Raw genomic sequence first — 19,682 nt, 5'->3', positions numbered from 1 at the left:
AGGCGCCCAGACTTGGGGTTCACAAGGCTCCAAGTCCATTACCACCTCCAGGATGCTCTCCTCTAAAGAACTCGTTGCCTCAGCCCCAGGGTCATTCCTTCCTGAGAGTAATTTGTGGCTCATTTCATGCTTTTTCCCTGAGTTGAGCTTTCTGTTTAGGCAAGGGAAAGGGTGTGCATTTGGTATAGACAGTGCTGGATAAAAGCTAAGTGATGATGTTAACTGTCCTTTGAGAACTGGTTTCCCAGCAAGCAAAGGCCCCTTGTGCTCAGCCTCATCCAATGGCCTTGCAAGCTCTTTGGAGACGTGTGGAATGCAGTTGATAGAAAATGAGAAACATTTATCCTCCCACCTCTCAGGACTGACGAGTTAGAGCAGTGGCTACAAGGCTCCACCAGAGGTCGAGTCAAACTCGGATACCCCCGCCCCTCCCACCTCAGCATCTTCCCTCTTTGCCAAAACCAGAAGCCATCTTTTTCTCTCTTCTGACCACTGTTTCTCCCGAACCCACTCCTACATCATCCACTGTAAGAAACATCCATTCCTGTCAAAACAGGTGACTTACTGGTCGCTGTGATCATTATAAAAGTTGATTTGGAAGGACAAAGGCAGCTGAAGACTTACACATGTAGGTGTACCTTCAAGATTAGAGCTCATACTAAAAGTTTGTTTTTGGGGGCTTCCCTGGTGGCGCAGTGGTTGAGAGTCCGCCTGCTGATGCAGGGGACATGGGTTCGTGCCCCGGTCCGGGAAGATCCCACATGCCGCGGAGCAGCTGGGCCCCTGAGCCATGGCCGCTGAGCCTGCACGTCCGGAGCCTGTGCTCCGCAACAGGAGAGGCCACAACAGTGAGAGGCCCGTGTACCGCAAAAAAAAAAAAATAATAATAACTAAAAGTTTGTTTTTAATTTTTCAAAAAAATTTTTTTTCTTTTAAGAAAGGCAGACATTATCAAGTATAACACTTGGAATACAGGGAGCGAACTGCGGGCTTTGGAATGACCACGTGAGTGGCCTTTACATTTCAAGTGCCGGGGACCAATATAAAGGAATTGCCACCCCACCTCATTGTCAAGTATTTATCTGTGAAAGGGACGCTGCAAGAATACTTGAGTATGCCAGCACTGGGATCTGCATTTGGTACTGTGACTTAAAGTAGCACTGTTAAAAATAATAATAAAGTAGCACTATTGAAAGTCCCCAGATCGCCAGCAACAATGTCAGTTCACTTCAGCAAACCTTTACAGGAAGGTAGAGAGAAACTCTGAGTACCCCGTCAGCAGTGTCCTTGCTCCCTGACTGGGTCTGTCAGGTACAAGGGAAGGTGGAAGTCCCCAGTGTGGACGAGCTGTCCGTGATGTACCAGGCACAATGCTGGCCTAGGGTTTATGGTGGTGAACAGAACAAACAAGACACCTGCCTTCATGGAGACCACAGTTTAGTGCTTGATACAGAAAGCACAGTAAATAACTGTTTTGAAAGTCGTTGCCCTGCACTAGACTCTGGGTCATTGCCAAGGGCATGCGAGGGAGTCCGTTTCTACTATTTGCTCTCCTTACTCATTGTCCCTTCCAGTCCCTCCTTTTTTTTTGTCTTTTCCTTTTTTCTTCCCCCTTCTTGGGTTCTCAGTCTTCAAGAACTCCACTGAGAATTCCCCCTTCATCTGGTTGTGCAGTTGATGGGGTGCTTGCTTCCACTGTGCCAGCCCTTGCCAGCATCCACTGGTTGGAGCCAATTGGGTGTCCAAAGCCTTTATCTGAGCGATGTGAGCAGGTTTCACATCTTTGGTTGGGCCAGAAGTCTGAGGAGATCAGAGTCATCTCCTGATGCCCTCTCTCTACTTTTAGATGATTTTTTCAAAGGAGGAATGTTTAAACTGGAAAACTGTATGTCTTATCCATCCCCGAACTGTGCTGGTCAACTCCAGCTCCCACTGTTCAGTTCTTGTCTTTGGAGGCCAGAGCCGGTGATATTGATGCTGCAATTTAAATACGGTTGTTCCATAGCAAACCCTCTCAGCTGATCTTCTTACAATTCACCCTTACTCTCACAGCTGCTTAGAACTACACTCTGATATGATGAGAACAAAGCATATGAGGACATAAAAATTAAGATTTTAATGAAACTAAGTGATCTTATAACCCTCTGTCCTTGTGACCTTCTCCAGCCTCCGGATTGCTCTCATTCTAGGGCAGAATTTAAGGGACCTTAAAGACTAGGAGCTCTTGCCTGCTTCACATACCTTTAGCCCAAGAATGAACAAAGCACACTGTGTCATTCCAATGAGCAGTTCTTGAAAGAGCCTTTTCTCAATTTCTGGCTAATATAATAGTCTTCATAATAGCTCATTACCTCCCATCCCTGATCCTTCCAGAAAGATATACCTGTGTTTCCAGCACATCACTGTCTACTCCGGGCCACCCTTCTCGGGGCAGTGTTTTCACACCCAGCCTGCCATGCAGCTCACAAGGTCTGGAGAAGAGTCCATAAATTGAAAGAACTTGAAAACCAACTGCTAACACCTTCAGAAACTAAGTGTGTGAATAGCACTGAAGCAATTCAGTGGGAATAGGGTTCAGTGTTAGCCTTGGCAAGGCAGGCATAAAAATGAGTGTGTTGTCAACCCTTCTAAAGGCAAAAAAAAAAAAAAATCTTAGCTTTATTCACCCAACTTTTTGTAAAAAATTTTTACTTTTATATATATATTTCTTTTGTTGTAGTTCTTTTTTTTTTTTTATTTTTGCGGTACGCGGGCCTCTCACCGTTGCGGCCTCTCCCATTGCGGAGCGCAGGCTCAGCGGCCATGGCTCACAGGCCCAGCCGCTCCGCGGCATGTGGGATCTTCCCGGACCAGGGCACAAACCCGTGTCCCCTGCATTGGCAGGCGGACTCTGTAGTTCTTTTTCTTACTTCAGTCATTTGAATTTTTTATATAAATTTATTTATTTGTTTATTTATTTATTTTTGGCTGCGTTCAGTCTTCATTGCTGTTGTTGTGGTGCATGGGCTTCACATTGCGGTGGCTTCTCTTGTTGCAGAGCACAGGCTCTAGGCACACGGGCTTCAGCAGTTGCAGCATGCAGGCTCGGTAGTTGTGGCACACGGGCTTAGTTGCTCTGCGGCATGTGGGATCTTCCCAGACCAGGGCTGGAACCCGTGTCCCCTGCATTGGCAGGTGGATTCTTAACCACTGCGCCACCAGGGAAGTCCCCAGTCATTTGAATTTTTAAAAATTCACGTTGTAATAATTCAAGTAATTCAGAAATAGCCAAAGTAAAATTAATTGTTTTCTGACCCCCCCCCCTTTAGCTTCTCTCTCTGTTGTAATTTACAGATAATAATTTGGTGTGTATCCTTGCATACTTGTTCCATTGATCTTGCAAATATATTTTATACACACACATACATAAGTGCACACACATATGTTATATACACATTGTACGTATGCTGTTATGTGTAGAAATGGGATCACCATTGTATTATTCTGTGACTTGCATTTTTCACTTAAATAGATGAGTGGAATCTGTACTTTTAGTCTATCTTATTCTATTACTTGCACATAATTTTGTGGTATAACTATATCAGAATTTAAGTCAACACTTTTCCCTGTTGGGAAATATTCAGGCTGTTTCCAGTTTTCTGCCAAAGAAAATATTTTGCCACCAATAAATTTCTTTGATATGTATCTTTGTGCATTTCTGTCAGATAAAGCCCAGGGTGTGCATATTTAAAAATTTGAAGACAGTGCTATAGTACTTTATTTTGTATTTTATTTTTAATACTTTACAATCCTATCAACAGATCATTACTGCTGAGGTACATTTATATCCTTGTTGTGATTAAAGCCTTTTGCTAGATCTATGCTCTTCCGCTAGACCATCTCAAGTTGATTACATTTACACTTTTGGTGTTTTTTTTTTTTTTTGGTGCGTTGGGTCTTTGTTGCGGTGTGCAGGCTCTCATTGCGGTGGCTCCTCTTGTTGCGGAGCTCAGGCTCTAGGCGTTCAGGCTTCAATAGTTGCAGCACATGGGCTCAGTAGTTGTGGCTCCTGGGCTCTAGAGTGCACGCTCAGTTGTTGTGGCTCGAGGGCCTAGTTGCTCTGCGGCATGTGGGATCTTCCAAGACCAGGGCTCGAACTTGTGGCCCCTACATTGGCAGGCAGATTCTCAACCACTGCAGCACCAGGGAGGCCCTATGCTTTTGTTATTTGGAAAAGAAAAACTTTTTACCTCCAGGTTAGCTTTACTGGTTATATTCACTCAATTGGATTTCACTTCTATGCAGTTAGTCAGTTAGAACCAAATTTTCATTTAGGGGAATTTGACTCAGATATTCTCCTCCTCCCAGAATCAAACCAAAACTTTTAATAAATCAAGAATTTATTTTAAGAAGGAGCCCAGAGAGTTCATTAAAGCTCACAGACCTTTAAGAAGTTGCTTAGTGGCTACTTGATTGTTATGAACTGAAATTGTAAAGATGGTTAATAGTTGAGCCTAGGGAAAGATTGGAAATTCTGAACATTTGGAAAATGTATGAGACATAACATAATCATCATTACCAAAAATGTCTATGCTAATTCTCTCCTGGTGATTTCTGTGCAATTGTTTAATAAAAGAACTAATAAGAGAAAAAACAGACCAACAGAGGCTGGTTTATAAAGCAAGAAATACAGTTTGCAAAAATATACAGGGAAAGACATTGTTCCACCTCCCTATTCAAATTGTAAACACATTTTAGTTGATGATACTGGCTGCAATTTGATGGACTAACCATTCTCATACACCCCTGGAGGGCAACTCCATTTTGTGTGTGTGTGTGTGTGTGTGTGTGTGTGTGTGTGTGTGTGTGTGTATCAAAGTCCTCAAAAATATGCTTTAATGCAGTAATTCTCTTCCTGGGAGTTTATAGCAGCAAAAAATTGAAAACAGTCTAATCAAGAAGTAGAATAAAAGTTAAACTATGAAAACCTTATAGATTATTGAGCCAGTAAAAATCATGTGTATAGAGAATACTTCAAGTATTTAAATGACACAGGGAACTAGACGCTATATAATAAGTGGGGAAAACAGCCTTCAAAATTATAGTGGTATTTCCCAGGACATGTCTTGTGAGACGTGAGATCCTCCATGGCCAAATTAGCTTGAGAAATGCTTAGCTAATCAGAATTTAATAAGGTTATGCATTACAGGACTTGTCGTCTTAGAGATTCATAGAACATAACGTGACTTGTAGTATTTCCCAAATTTCCTTGACCTTGAAACTTTTTCTAAGCAATACCTAGTAGCTTCTTTCAGATACTTGGGTTCTATAGAACATAATATGGAAAGTGCTAATAAATGTTCAGTCTCATTTTTTGTTTTTAAAAACATAGTGATATCTGTATATTTTATGTGTTTACATATATAATTACATATGTTTGTATACATGTGTGTGTGAAAAAAAAAGCTGGAGAAGATAGATGAAGAAGGTCATCTCAGGACTTCCCTGGTGGCGCAGTGGTTAAGAATCCGCCTGCCAATGCAGGGGACACGGCTTTTAGCCCTGGTCTTGAAAGATCTGACATGCCGTGGAACAACTAAGCCCATGCACCACAACTGCTGAGCCCACGTGCCGCAACTACTGAAGCCCGTGCGCCTAGGGCCCATGCTCCGCAACAACGGAAGCCACAGCAATAAGAAGCCCGCTCACTGCAACAAAGAGTAGCCCCCATTCGCCGCAACTAGAGAAAGCCCACCCGCAGCAACGAAGACCCAATGCAGTCTAAATAAATAAATAAAATTTTTTAAAAAAACAGGTCATCTCAGGGTTGTGAAATTACTGGTAACTTTTTTCTTTATATTAGTCTGAATTTCTTAAATTTTCTGCAAAAAAAAAAAATCACTTCCAACACTGAAAAAAAAGTTGTTTTTAAATTCCCATAAAGTTAACTGAAATCCACTGGTGAATAGTGTTTCACACTCTAGTTTGAAGTGGGGGGACACAGTTGCATAGAAAAGAAAACTCAAAAGGGCAAGGGGAAACTTTGAGAGGGGATGGATGTATCTTACGCCTTTATGGTGGTGATGGTTTTATGGGCGTATACTTATCCCCAAACTCATTGAGTTGTACGTTAACTATATACCACTTTTTACATGTCAGTCATACCTCAATAAAATGTCACTTCAAAGAAAAAAACTCAAGCATTGGCGTCAGATCTGGGTTCAGCCTCTGGTTTTAATCTTGAGCAAAGCATTTAATCTCTGCCTCTCACTTAAAAAATAAGAATACTATTAATACCTCTCACAGAGCTGTTGTCAACATCACATCAGGTACAGTACGAATGTGTCTAATATGTGCTTGTAAATGTGCAAAGATGGTTTTAACTAAAGTATTCACTAATGATTGCATGTATAGGGAAATACCTCTTGAAATGAATGTTTAAATGAAGTTTACTATGTATTGGAGTAGATGTTTTTACTGTGGGAGTATACTTCTGAAATGAATGAAATGAAACGCTCTTGTTCTTAGCAAAGAATATGGTTCACTCTATTAAATTGGAGGGAAGTGTTTTTAGACTAATGTAAATGATTTCCATTTAATTTTTAGTCAGAATTCTTTCTTTTTCTCTACTTGCTTTTAGCTCTTGTCAAATAATTGTCATAAAGATGAGGTTTTACTTACTGTGATCCATTATCTGTGACTCACACCCCTTCTTATGACTTTTCCTCAAAGATCATCATGTTAAAAAAAAACATTATTGAAGAATTTAGTCAGTTTCTCATGGGATTGTAGAATTTCTTATTGGGAAGATTTTTCTCTTAATATGTGAAATCACTGTTAAATGTTAAGATTTTGGTGCTGTGACTGGTATACTTTACTGATGAAGTATATTTTCACACTCTCTCCATAGCTGTTTTTTGCAATGTCTTTTTTCGTGTTTTTACTTCTCTATTTGTCATTTAGCAACTCTACAGAAAGAAGCCCGGTTTGGCCATCACATTTGCAAAGCTGCCTCAAAATTTGGACAAAAACCGATATAAAGATGTATTGCCTTGTGAGTATCCGGCGTGAATACCTCCTCCCCGCTACCACACACACACTGAGATAATGTTTCCCTTTTTAAAACAGATTGTCTGGTATTCTGGAACGATTTTCAGTGTGTCTGTAAACACCACCGTCTTTACTGCAGCCATTTCAAACTCTGAACAGTTGGGGAATAGTGTTTATGCTAATGAGGCAAGAGCTGCAGATGGGGCTGGGAACTGAACTCTTGTTTACTCGGTGCGATAAAAATAACACTAGGAATAATCAGTAAATGTCTTGCTCTCCCCACAGATGACACCACCCGGGTATTATTGCAGAGAAACGAAGATTATATTAATGCGAGTTACGTGAACGTAAGTTAAAAATCTGGATCGTGAGAAAAAGCACATTAATCACTGCCACAAGCGTGACAGTGGTGTGTGAGGTGCTTCGCATTTAGCGAAGTGCTTTCCCGTTCACCCCCTCATTTCATCACCACAGCAGCCATTGAGGGAAGGCAAAATAGTCTCATTTTACAGAGGATGAAACTAAGGTTCAGAGACATTTAATAATTTGAAAAGTCACAAAGCTAACGGAAGGTGAGACCAAAACTCGGATCCTGTGTCTCTGATTCCATCATCCACATGCCTTCTGTCCTCAACTGCAGATATGTAGGTGTTCTGTTGTTTTGGCCATTGGTATGTTTGTAACTTTCTGTGTTTTTCCCCCATGTCGTTACATCCTGCCTAAAATTAAGAAAAATAAGACCACCTCTGGGCATATAACCCAAAAACAAAAGGTAAAAGATTTCACATGTTGTGGGGAAAACATTCATTTCACTCTGAAAATGCATGTTGGGCAACTTAGCCTCTCTGAACCTCAGTTTCTTTATCTAAACCAGGGGTCAGCACACTTCTTCTGTAGAGGGCCAGATAATAAATATTTTGGTCTCTGCAAGCCAGGAGACAAAATTGAGGATATTAATTAGGTACTTATATAGCCGTTTAAAATGCAACCATGTGAGGGCTTCCCCGGTGGTGCAGTGGTTGGGAGTCCACCTGCTGATGCGGGGGACACGGGTTCGTGCCCCGGTCGGGGAGAGGCCACAACAGTGAGAGGCCCACATACCACAAAAAAAAAAAAAAAAAAAAAAAGCAACCATGTGAAAACACAAAAAAACACCTTAGGCTTGCAAAGTGGCAGTTAAATTTGGCCTTCAGCCCATAGCTTACCAACCTCTGATCTAAATGAACAGATGATTTTTCAGGTTCTCAGGTTATAGCATGATATCAAGAACAACCAGCAAGAATGGGTCTGATCAGTGATTCCCCTTATTCAAAAGCATCTGTGAGATTCATTGACCCTCACTTCAACATTCCTGGTGTCCTGCAAGCAGAGCATCAGAAATGGTGGGGCTGCTAAGGCCATGCAGTCCTGGGGTGGGGACTGGCTGAGACCAGGGCTGAGGAAGCCCTTAACCCAAGCACCAACCAAACCATGAGTTAGGCACCTCCACTTACCTTTCCCATCTAAGAATGAGTGAATCACAGCGCTGCTCCAAAGCTCAGCCAGTTCTGAGTGTTCTTTCATAGAAAAGACTTAGTTTAGAAGCAGAAGGAGAGCAGGGTGGGAGAGGGACACTGAGGACAGTTGAAAACATTTTGACATCTAGCATTAATCAACTCAGATGGTAACCTTGTGAGGTGATGTGTTCATGAACTCGACTCTAGGAATCATTTCACAGTGTATACATATATCAAACCATCATGTTGTACACCTTAGTATATGTGCTGCCGAAGCGAGCACATGTTGTACACCTTAAATATATACAATTTTTATTTGTCAGTTATACCTCAGTAAAGCTGGGGCTGGGAGGGAGATTGACCAACTCAGTGGCACAAACATTGGCAGCCATGCAGAAAGCAAAGTGGAACAGTTGGTGGGATAAGCCTGTATGGCTTATGCTTCAAAGAAAATAAATATTTTGATAGAAAACCCTGCATAGGGAAAGATGTGAGCATGAGGATTGGCATGTGTCGCTGAAAATGCAGTTCCCCAATATTGACTATATTTAGGATACAGTGGTGAAGGTCATTTAAACTCTTTTCCATCTCGTAGGTCCACTTCTGATTATCGCCTATTGACTATCATATAGTTTTATCTTAAATATCTAATGCTAGTATTATTGTTAAATACTAGCATTTGAAGCTTTTTTTTTTTTTTTTGGCCGCATGGCTTGTGGGATCTTAGTTCCCAGACCAGGGATCGAACCTGCGCCCCCTGCAGTGGTAATGTGAAATCTTAACCACTGGACCGCCAGGGAAGTCCCTTTGAAGCATTTCTGAGAGTAGCTTTTTCTTTGATTATTCTTATCGGCCAAAAATTGATAGAGATGTTATTCTGGTGTGATGACAGTCACTAAGTGAAAGAATGTAAGATCCAGTTCCCTGTCCACCTTGTGGCAGTAATGGATTCTAATGCCTTAACAATCTCTTGCCAGATGGAAATTCCTGCTGCGAACCTTGTGAACAAGTACATTGCCACTCAGGGACCCCTGCCACATACCTGTGCACAATTTTGGCAGGTAGTCTGGGATCAGAAGTTGTCACTCATCGTCATGTTGACCACTCTCACAGAGCGAGGGCGGGTAAGTGGCTTGATCTCCAATTCAGAAGTGTGCATGTCACACTGTGCTCTGCAGAACGTGAATTTCAGGGCTGGAAAAGGTCTTAATGAAATGTCGCCCGGTCCAGCCCCTATGTGACCCATAAATCTCCTGTACAGAGCTGCTGATGGATACCTCCAGTGACTGGAAGCTCAGCACTTTTCTTGCCCACTCCCTGGCCTTTCCAAGCTAAGGAGTGATCAGACAGCCCCTTCCATTCCTGCCTCCGATCCATTATAACAAGCAGGAAGCCTCTTCACCTTGCCTTACCTGTCCAAGAACCCCTGTTTTCGCTGTGGCCTTACCCACCCAGGACAAGTGCTCAGGTGCTGGTCCTGAGAAGAGCAGTGTGAGTGCCAGGTTCACAATGGCCATAAAAAGTAGAAGAAATGACCTCTGTCAACCTCTGCTTGTGTTGCAGCAAAACCTGATGCAAAACAGAGGTAAGAAGGGCTTAACTAGGAGAGTGATGGGCACCCTGCTGTGCTCAGCCCGACATGCATTTTCCATAGGAACAGATCGCTGATTATATAACAGAATCAGTGTGCAAGGGATACTGTGTAGCATGAGTTCTCTAACTTCTGCCTGCATCTGGGTATCTTCATTATGAAGTGTTTATCCAGAAACACATTCCAAAATCAAATATAAAGTAATTTTGAACCACCTATTTTGAATGATCTTTGTGCCACTTCCTCCCAGGCCTCTCTTTGGTATGTAGCTCAGAATTGAGCTGTGCTGAAAGTCAGAATACAGGATTGGAATGGATAGTATGTTTGAGGAGATCAGGCTACCCTCTCACCCAAAACAGCAAAATAAGTATTCCTACTATTTCTAGAGAGACCTGTGGCTTGCAGAGGGCTTTCACACAGGTTGTCCCAGGCAGATGGCTCCCCACCTTGGCTAAAACAATTCCAGGGTCCATCCATGAGTATTCGGCTCTGATTTTTTTAAAAAGCCCTCTTTACGACACGCTGAAATCCACATCACTTTGAACCACCACCCCACCTGCTTCTCTTACCTGGAAGACTCAGTAATAAGTTACCCTTCTGTTCTATGCAATGCCCTTTCAGATATGTGAAAATAACCCTCGACTTCCATTAAGGTGGTGGTCAGCAGAAATTGTCTGGTCTTTGTCTCAGTGGTGCTGTTAGCCAGTTTCCCCATTTTGTACTCAAGCATTTGACTCCGGAAACCTACATGCAGCACGCTGGTGGGGCTCTGGAGCCAGACGATCTGGGTTCAGGACACGTTCTTCTCGAGCAAATTATTTAACCTCTCTGACCCTCAGCTTCCCTGAATATAAACTGCAGATAGTAGAGCCGCCTTGGAGGGTTTGTGAAGACCAAGATGATATATGTGAAAAGCCTAGAGAGCTGCCCGTCGCAGGTGTCCAGCAAACATTAGCTAGTGTGTGTCTGTGTGGCCATGATTATCATCCCTGGGAGGATGAGCCATCAGATCTGGCCTTCTGCATGTGCTTGGGCTCCTCGGGCTTTCCATCTGTCATTCTCTGTGTTGGCTCTCACCCTTAGCTTCTTGTCACTCACAGTCACGATCAGAATCTCTTCTCTTCACATGAGTCACCATTTAAAAAATGTAAAGGCCCTCAAGAAGCAGTAGAAAGCTCCTTCTAGAATACTGTGAGTCAGAGACGCTGAGGGCACTCTTCGGGGAGCAGTCGCTCATTCTCTCAGCTCTGCTTCCAGCCCTGGCCATCTCTCTGTCTTGTCTACCTGGTTACCGTGAGAACTCTCAGAAGCTTTGCTGAAATCACCAGGCAGCAGGTCTATGGCATCACCTGATCTCCTTGTCTGGAAATCTTGTTTTTGCCTATTTTTAATTTTTGTTTATATTTTGTTTTTGTATGCATGTGTGATTTTCTAATCTTGTTTTGGAAAGGCAGTGAAATTACTGGGACCTTTTTTGAACTTAGGGAACTCCAGCTGGCTCACAGTCCTATCCTGTCCTCTCTTTTTTTCTGGAGTGCCTGCACCCATCTTGTTCCGTGGTGTCCTGGGTAAGAGGGCAGATGCTAGGGCCATGCTTTCTGAATTCAAATCCCTGCTCGGTCACTTCCTACCTGTGTGGCTTAGGAAACCTTCAGAACCTCTACGTAAAATGGAATAATAATGACACCGATCGTCGATTTGTGGAGTAACTGAATGGGTTAATACAGGCAGCTTTCTTGGAACAGTGCTTGGCACACAGTAAATATTATACAGATGCTAGCTAGCAGTAATAGTAGTTTGGGTACACCTTAATTGTTGCCGGGACTGTACTATTACTGTAGTATTATTTATTATGATTCTTCAAATTGGCTCACCATTTTTTGCTTTAAAAAATTCCCTTTGGGGCTTCCCTGGTGGCGCAGTGGTTGAGAGTCCGCCTGCCGATGCAGGGGACATGGGTTCGTGCCCCGGTCTGGGAAGATCCCACATGCCGCGGAGCGGCTGGGCCCGTGAGCCATGGCCGCTGAGCCTGCGCGTCCGGAGCCTGTGCTCCACAACGGGAGAGGCCACAACAGTGAGAGGCCCGCGTATCACACACACACACACAAAAAAAAATTTCCTTTGAAATATATATCTGAAATGGAAGCCCAGTATCACTTGCCATAAAAAGAAGGTATGTGTAAAAATGCAAAAACCACAAGACAATGTTTTTAAAGTCTAAATAAATATTCTTGCCTTCCAGGCTGTGATCCCAAGGCGTGCTTGCCCACACACTCATGTGCTGTCTCCTAAAAAGAGAGTTAAAGTACTAGGGAGATAATGTTAAAGCTATCCTAGACCCCAACTGAGAAACTCTGTATGGCATACATGGAAAAACCCACTTTCCCACCGTGTGGTTCTATGCCGTTTAATACAGACCCCCATCTCCTCCTAGCCTCCTACCAAATCCCACACTTTGCAGGCCTTGATCTGGGCCATTGTGGTATGTTACAGATGACAAGACATCGGCCTTGTTGTCTGCAGAATCTCCCCACATGAAACTGTGCCACGTTTGCCTGCCTGTTCTGTGACTCTGGAGAACGTGGATACTCCAGGTTTTCTCAGAAACTGCCCATGGAGGTGCTACTCTCAGAGCTCATGAGGTCTTTCAGTGGTGCTGCAACTCCTGCGAGCCAACACCTGAACCCATGGGGCAGCCAGGAGCTCTCCTCACCTGTGTTGGGCTGCTCCTTCCCCTTCAAAGTTGGCTCGGCCCTTCCCAGCTGCAAGATCATTGTTCTCCTTGGAGAAAAGAGAGCGCCGGCAGGCGTGGTTAGTGACAGACACCTGCCCCGATGGCAGTCCCTTCTTCCCCTCATTCTGCCTGTTCCAGCTCAGGAGAAAAGGCCCATTCTTCCATCCAGGAGGCCTCACTTCTACCGGCTGCCCTTGTAGGTCCTGCCCCTCCTGTTTTGTCCTGATTGGAGTCCGCTCTGAACCTGAGCTCCTCCAAGGTCTCCATGTAACCTGGTGGGTTGGTTGGTTTCCCAGCCCTTTCTTCCTAATGGAACCCCTTCCGGCTGGTTCCATTGGGTTAGAGATTCCCATCTCCCACGAGTCAGAGCATTCCCTTCGTAAGCTCCGGCCCTGGGAACTTACCTCTGTTGTTTATCAATGGTTGGAAACCTGTTTTCAAATCCAGGCTATGCGTTTCCTCCCTCTCCTGTTACAAACGCTCAGGTGACCTGAGCCCTTTATCCTGAGGTCCCTTATCTGGTCCTCACCACCCCGCTGAGTTCCTCCTGATTAGGAGTCAGTCACTCCAGGCCAGCAGCTCTGTCCCCTGCTTCTTCCGAGAGATGAAGTTCTTGGCACGTCCCGGTTGCTTTCTCCCATATTCTGCATTTTGCGGGGTGAGCCTCCCCCCAGGCGAATAGCTGGCGGGGTCCCCGTCGCCGCTCTGTGCTGTGCTCACGTCTGTAGGTGCTGGAAGCCTTGCCCAGAGGCCAGTGGTCAGTGAGGCGCTCCTGCCGCAGAATAGCTTTCATTTCTCCCTCTTTTCATTCTGACCTAAAACGTTTTCCATTGTCTTCTCCCTTCAGGTCCATGGGTTTCCTCCAAGAGGAAACAGAGGTATAGAGGTATATAGTCTTTCCATTGAAAGGGTCTTCTCCTTCCCGCCCCATCAAGGATGTTTCTTCTGGGGCAAAAATTATTTTTTACGTCTATCTATGCTCCATTTCCTATATGTAGGATCTGACACAAGTGGATTCACTCTCTGAGCCTCAGTTTACTCTTATGCAAAACAGAGACAATGGCGGTATCTACCTCATAAGGTTGTTTGGAGACCCAGATAAAATAATGTCCATAAAAAGCACCATTTAGTGCTTAGCATATACTGATCAAGATAGTAGGCATTAGGGAATCCCCTGGCAGTCCAGTGGTTAGTTAGGACTCCGAGCTTCCACTGCAGGGGGCCTGGGTTCGATCCCTGGTCAGGGAACTAAGATCCTGCCAGCCGCACAGTACGGCCAAAACTGAGGTTCAGAGAAGCGAAGTACCTTGCCCAGGATTGCAAGTTAGTGGAACTTTATCAACCAGGAGGGAAACTCAGGATGTGCACAAACTTCTTGTTCTTTCCGCTACACCCCCAATGCTTAGAGATCCAAATAGACCTAAAATCTAAATTTGATCAAGGTGTAAAGAGAGTCCAGCTCTGGTCAGATTCACTGGGAGTCTCTGGAAATAGAGGTATTTGTGGCTCAGCCCTGCACGGGCTCGTCGCTTCAGAGCGAAGCTTGCCATCAGCTGTCCTGTGGGCAGGACCCTTGGGAGCCTGCAGCAGACAACTACACCCCCACAGATAAGGAAGCAGACGCAGGCCTGCTGGGTGTTGGCTCTGCCTCGGGTTCTATGGACAGCAGTCCTTCGTGTCTTGGAGAAGCTGGGAAGTGGCCACTAACCAAAATACCCAGGTGTGAGGTTTACAAGTAAACTCTTAACGCCGCCTTTTCAGCAGCATGCTTTAATTTCACATATTCACTGTGACATTTGAAAATAGGAATAGAAAAGCTCTTTTAAATTACGTGCATCTGTTGGTTTATACCCCCTCTCAGCTGTAAGTAAATGTAATTTTTACCCAAGTTGATGCAGCTGTAGGCTTGGAGAGAAAATTTTTTTTGAATGCGTCAGAATTTGACTTGATGGATCTATGATGGGATAGGCAGCTTGGCCCTGAACTTTGCTTCGAGGCCAGAGTTAGGAGTGAGACTGCTAGGGAACACGTTTCAGGATTTGGAAGGGGGAAGAGAAAACAGGAGGGGCCGTGGGGAGCCACAGCAGCCCTGGACCTGGGGCAGCCCCCTTAATCCTGCTGAGCCCGTTTCCCCCTCTGCCGCCTGGCACGTGTCAGCTCCGTAGGAGTCGTATACGAAAGCACTGGTGGGGCCTGCAGCAGCAGTGATGATAATGGCCACCGTCACCGCTGACCTGCCCCCACCCCGCAATGAGCCTGGCACTGCACACCATTCTCTCCAGCCTCTGTCACCATCTGGGAAGCAGGTGCTGGCCTGTCTTTCAGGTGAAGAATGTGAAAATCAGAGAGCTTAAGTAGTAGCAGGTTCAAGGTCATAGGGCTCACCGTGGAGGAGGAAATGATCGTAGCAGACGTCGGTCTGGCTCCCAGAGGTGTGCTCTTAGCGGCTGTGCCGTGAGGAGTGGACGCCGAAGGAGGAATGAGGTAGAAAGGGGTGTTGAGAGCAGAGAAGGGGCCGAGGGACGGGGGTGTCGGGTAGAGGCCGCTCCTAAGTCGAGGCCCCATGTCGGAGGCTCTCCTATTTCTCCAGCAGTTGGACCCTGGTGATGAAGAAGGAAAGTCTGTGTGCTCAAATTCCAGCTCCAGCTGGAGTGAGAGCTGTGGCCTGGCCCCTGGCGGGTTGACCTCCCCCCCACTCCCCAGCTGCCCAGGGGAGGAAGGGAGATTCCCCGCCCACCCTCAGAAAACAGACGCAGCACAAAAGTGGCCTCGCCTGCGTCTCTCTTCTCCCAGCAGCTCTGAGTACCTGGTGCGAGTGAGAGGGCTCTGGCCAAACATCCAACCCGTCTGCCCAGTAACGGCCACGAGGACCACCGCACAGCCGAGCCTAACCCCTGCCCGCTGGTTCCCTTGCAGACCAAATGCCACCAGTACTGGCCCTATCCTCCCGAGGTCATGGAACACGGCAGCTTTCACATCCGCTGTCAGTCAGAGGACTGCACCATCGCTTACGTGTTCCGTGAAATGCTGGTCACGAACACCGAGGTGAGCACTGCACGGGCGGCGAGTGGTCCAGGGGAGGGCACGGGTTAGAGGCAGGCGCTGAATCAGCATCCAGCGTGGGCCCGGGTAGCGCTCTACTTCTAGGTCAGTCTGTGTTTTCACCTGGTGGGCATTTCAGTAGATGTACAGGCGGCCTGGAAAAGAGCCAGCACCCGTGTCCACAGCATCATATTTCACAACAGCCGACAGGTGGAAACAGCCCAAGTGTCCACTGACAGATAAATGGATAAACAGAATGTGGTGTATTCATACAATGGAATCCTAGTCCCCCTTTACAGAGAAGGAAGTTCTGACACATGCTACTGCATGGTTGAACCTCGAAGACATTATGCTGAGTGGAAGGAGCCAGACCCCAAAGGTCAAATACTGTGAGGTACCTGGAGTAGTCAGTTCACAGAGACGGAAAGGAGGACGGTGGTTGCCAGGGCTGCGTGGCTGGGGAATGAAGTTCGTGTTTAATGGGCACAGTGTTTCAGTTTGGGAAGATGAAAAGGCTCTGGAAGGCATCGTACATAATGTTTAACATGGTAAACTTCTTGTTATGTGTTTTTGACCATAAAAAAAAAAGAGCCAATGTGGGTGGCCCTAATCATAAGTACCATAGGAGCAAACGGGAAGAGATCACTGTGGGCAGAAGTGGTGGAGGAGGCATCGGGCAGGAGGTGGCCCCAGCGGAACCCTCGAGAGTAGGTGTTTGGGAGTGTATGGGAGGCGGGTGGGCAGGAGTTGGCAGTGGCCGTGGCAGGGTGGTACCCAGTGGTAGAAGAGTGTCCGGAGACAGGAGCTCCCTGGCTGGAGGCTGGAGCGGGGCCAGGGTCCTCCTGTCCACCTGCCCACCGTCCAGGTAACTCAGCGAGGCCACTCTGTCTCTTCGCAGACCGGAGAGGAGCACACCGTGACGCATCTCCAGTACGTGGCATGGCCAGACCACGGCGTTCCCGATGACTCCTCAGACTTCCTGGAATTTGTAAACTATGTGAGGTCCCTGAGAGTGGAAGGCGAACCCGTCCTAGTTCACTGCAGGTACTGTGGCTTGTTGGCTTTATTTTTTTAATACTCATACTCCTTGGGAAAGGCCTGGAGAAAGTTGGCAGGCATCAAGCCCACCTAAATCCCACAAGACTAGGTATGCTTTTTACAAAGCTCTCTTTGCTTCCTTTCTTCACAATGTCAAAAGATCTGGACAAACCTGTGATTGCAGCGCAGAACTGGAGAACAAACTCCCTCCCTCATCTTTCCCTCTGTTCCCAGCTGACTGACCTCACAGTAGATGCGCATAAGATGGGGGGTGGAGTCTTCCCGTTGGTTTTTAAGCCCCTGGTCTGTTCAAGAGCACACCTTGAGCGTGTGTTTTGTGTTCTTTGAAGGTCAGAGGAGGAAAGCTCCATCTGAGTAAGCGTGGGAACTGGCGAGGAGCTGAGCTGGGCTGTGCAGAAATGCTGTCTGAGCAAATCCCGTCTCTGCTCCTTTCCCCCCAGTGCTGGGATAGGTCGAACCGGTGTGTTGGTCACCATGGAAACATCCATGTGCCTGATCGAGAGGAACCTGCCCGTTTACCCACTGGATATTGTTCGGAAAATGCGAGACCAGCGCGCCATGATGGTGCAGACATCAGTGAGTAGAAATCCAGTAATAAAAATACTAACGATGGCCAGGCCTGCACGAAGGGCTTTTGCAGGTTGAGAGACCAAGGCTCCAAGGGACTGAGTCACTTGCCCACGGTCACAGAGCTTGTCAGGGGCTGAGCAGATCCAGCACCCACCCCATCCAAGTTCTGCCTCTCGCTACCCACCACTTCTGCTGCCTCACAGTTTGTTTCCTGCCAGCCGCTTGGCCAGGGAGCAGCCCCGGTTGCACTCTGCATTGTCAAGCCACTGACCCATCATGTGTCTGTCCATCGGAAGTAAGCAAGGTCACCTGAGGGTTTCACCCCGCCCGCCTGCTCCTGGGTGAGCCTTTTGACTCAGCAGATGTCTCACATGGCCCTACCCTCTCCTCTCCTCTTCTGGGCTCTCTCCCACGTACGTCACGCCTGGGTACCTGGCACTGCAAGTGTCCACAAGAGGAAATATTGTGGCTTTCCCCCGAGCTACAACAGGGGCAGTGGGGTGGCATGGAAAGTTCATGATTCACACTCCCCCACATACTGGGCAACCTCTGAATAGTGCCTTAACCTGTCTCTAAGCCTCAGTTTCCCCATCTGCAAAATAAGGACTATCCCATATTCATTCATTCATCCGTTCAACAGATAATTGCACAAGCAGGAGAGACCTGAGCTTATATCTAGTAGAACTGGATCAGTTGGCTATAAATCTCAGCATTAGTGGGAGAAGTCCAAAGGGAGTCTGAGAGCTCGGGAAGAGTGTCAAAAGCTGACTTTGGAAAGTCAGGGCTTTCTGGAGGAATGGCCTCCGAGGCCATACCCCGCGATGGATGAGGAGAAGTTAGCAAAGAAGGGAGTGGGACTTGCCCTGAGCTCTGTGTCCTCACGGGCTCATGGACCAAGCTCATAAGATTTCTCTAACGATGGTGAGCTCGTGTTTTAAATTCATGTGCACTCAGGAAACCTGGTTAAGAAAAAAAAAAATCAGGTTCTCTGCCCTGTTTTGTGGAATGGAAGACCTCATTGCTAGTTCAAGAATGTTTAAAGCGCATCTTCTGGGCACATTTTCCTAGCTGGTACAGCTCAGTCTGAATGCTTTCTTGTCACCCAGGACACATCAGTCAAATAAGTCTCTTAGGTGTTTGTTAATATAAAGAACCTTACCCTGTAGAGCGGCTTTCAGTGGCTTTCCTTTGGAAGACAAAATCCAGACTCCTTATCTCAGTGCAAGGCCTTCTGCAGCCAGGTCCCAGCCCACCCGTGCCACCTTCCTACCAGCCCCGCTACCGACAGCTGTCCTGGGCCAGGAGCGTGAGCCCTGGCTGTGTTCCTCTGAATGGGCCACCCTTTCATTTCCACGTATACTGGTGTGTACATTGGAACGGCCACCCTGCAGCAACCTGTGTGCTTCCCTGACTCCCCGAGACTGCCGGTCCCTCCCTCTGCCGTGTTTCCATGCCACGGTTGCCCAGCCCTCATCACGTAGTGAGCTCACGGGTAGGTGTGTCTTCTCCACACCGTGTCCCTGATGTAGCCCAGGGCCTGGCTCGGCCGGAGCTGGAGCTCAGGGTGTTTATGAGTGAGGTGAAAGAATAACTGTGTCTGTGGTCTGATGCAGCATTTGTGGAGGTGCTGGCCAGCTTGACGGCTTTCTGTTCCTTTCCAGAGCCAGTACAAGTTTGTGTGTGAAGCGATCCTTCGTGTTTATGAAGAAGGCTTAGTCCAAATGCTGGATCCCAGTTAAGATGACTGTGAAGACGTTCATTCCTCTTTCCCAAGGGCGTCCTCCTTCTCTCTGGAAACAGCAAGAGGAATTTGTAGGCTGTGGGAAAGGAATGAGCATATTTGAACCCAAGCACTTTAAATTTCTATTAAAAGAAAAAGGTATCGTGTACATAGGAACTGTGTAGATAACGCATGTGGTTATAGCATCATTTAGGCCCGCACCTCCTCCGGAGAGATAAGCAGAAGGGGATCTCAGTTTGGGGCCTGTCCTAATGCCTCCCTCCTTCTCCGTCTCCATATTCCTGTAAACCATCCTTGGGCAATTGAGAGGGGTCACCAGCAACCCTGTTGACCTCCCAGAAACGAGATGGTGTGGCTGTTCAGAGTTGCTTGGATGAGTTGTGTGTATATGTGTATAGGACTAAGGGCTGAGCTTTCCGT

The 19,682-nt window shown here is 46.4% G+C and overlaps 1 protein-coding gene across 2 annotated transcripts in view; it reads left to right on the top strand.

The window, feature by feature from the left end:
* PTPN3 (protein tyrosine phosphatase non-receptor type 3) overlaps window positions 1-19,388 on the top strand; it is a 106,963-nt gene extending 87,575 nt beyond the window's left edge. The window contains exons 20-26 of one of the 2 annotated variants that reach the window (XM_065879842.1): window positions 6,943-7,033; window positions 7,315-7,376; window positions 9,503-9,649; window positions 15,767-15,895; window positions 16,791-16,936; window positions 17,392-17,527; window positions 19,183-19,388. In XM_065879842.1, the coding sequence (XP_065735914.1) occupies window positions 6,943-7,033; window positions 7,315-7,376; window positions 9,503-9,649; window positions 15,767-15,895; window positions 16,791-16,936; window positions 17,392-17,527; window positions 19,183-19,260 (789 nt within the window). In that variant the 3' untranslated portion in view covers window positions 19,261-19,388. The remainder of the gene's footprint in view (window positions 1-6,942; window positions 7,034-7,314; window positions 7,377-9,502; window positions 9,650-15,766; window positions 15,896-16,790; window positions 16,937-17,391; window positions 17,528-19,182) is intronic. The other variant, XM_065879843.1, reaches the window with a different exon arrangement.
* The last annotated feature ends 294 nt before the right edge of the window (window positions 19,389-19,682 follow it).

Source organism: Phocoena phocoena, chromosome 6, assembly GCF_963924675.1.
Source record: "Phocoena phocoena chromosome 6, mPhoPho1.1, whole genome shotgun sequence".
Taxonomy (NCBI): domain Eukaryota; kingdom Metazoa; phylum Chordata; class Mammalia; order Artiodactyla; family Phocoenidae; genus Phocoena; species Phocoena phocoena.
This window is presented reverse-complemented; position numbering and strand designations above follow the sequence as displayed.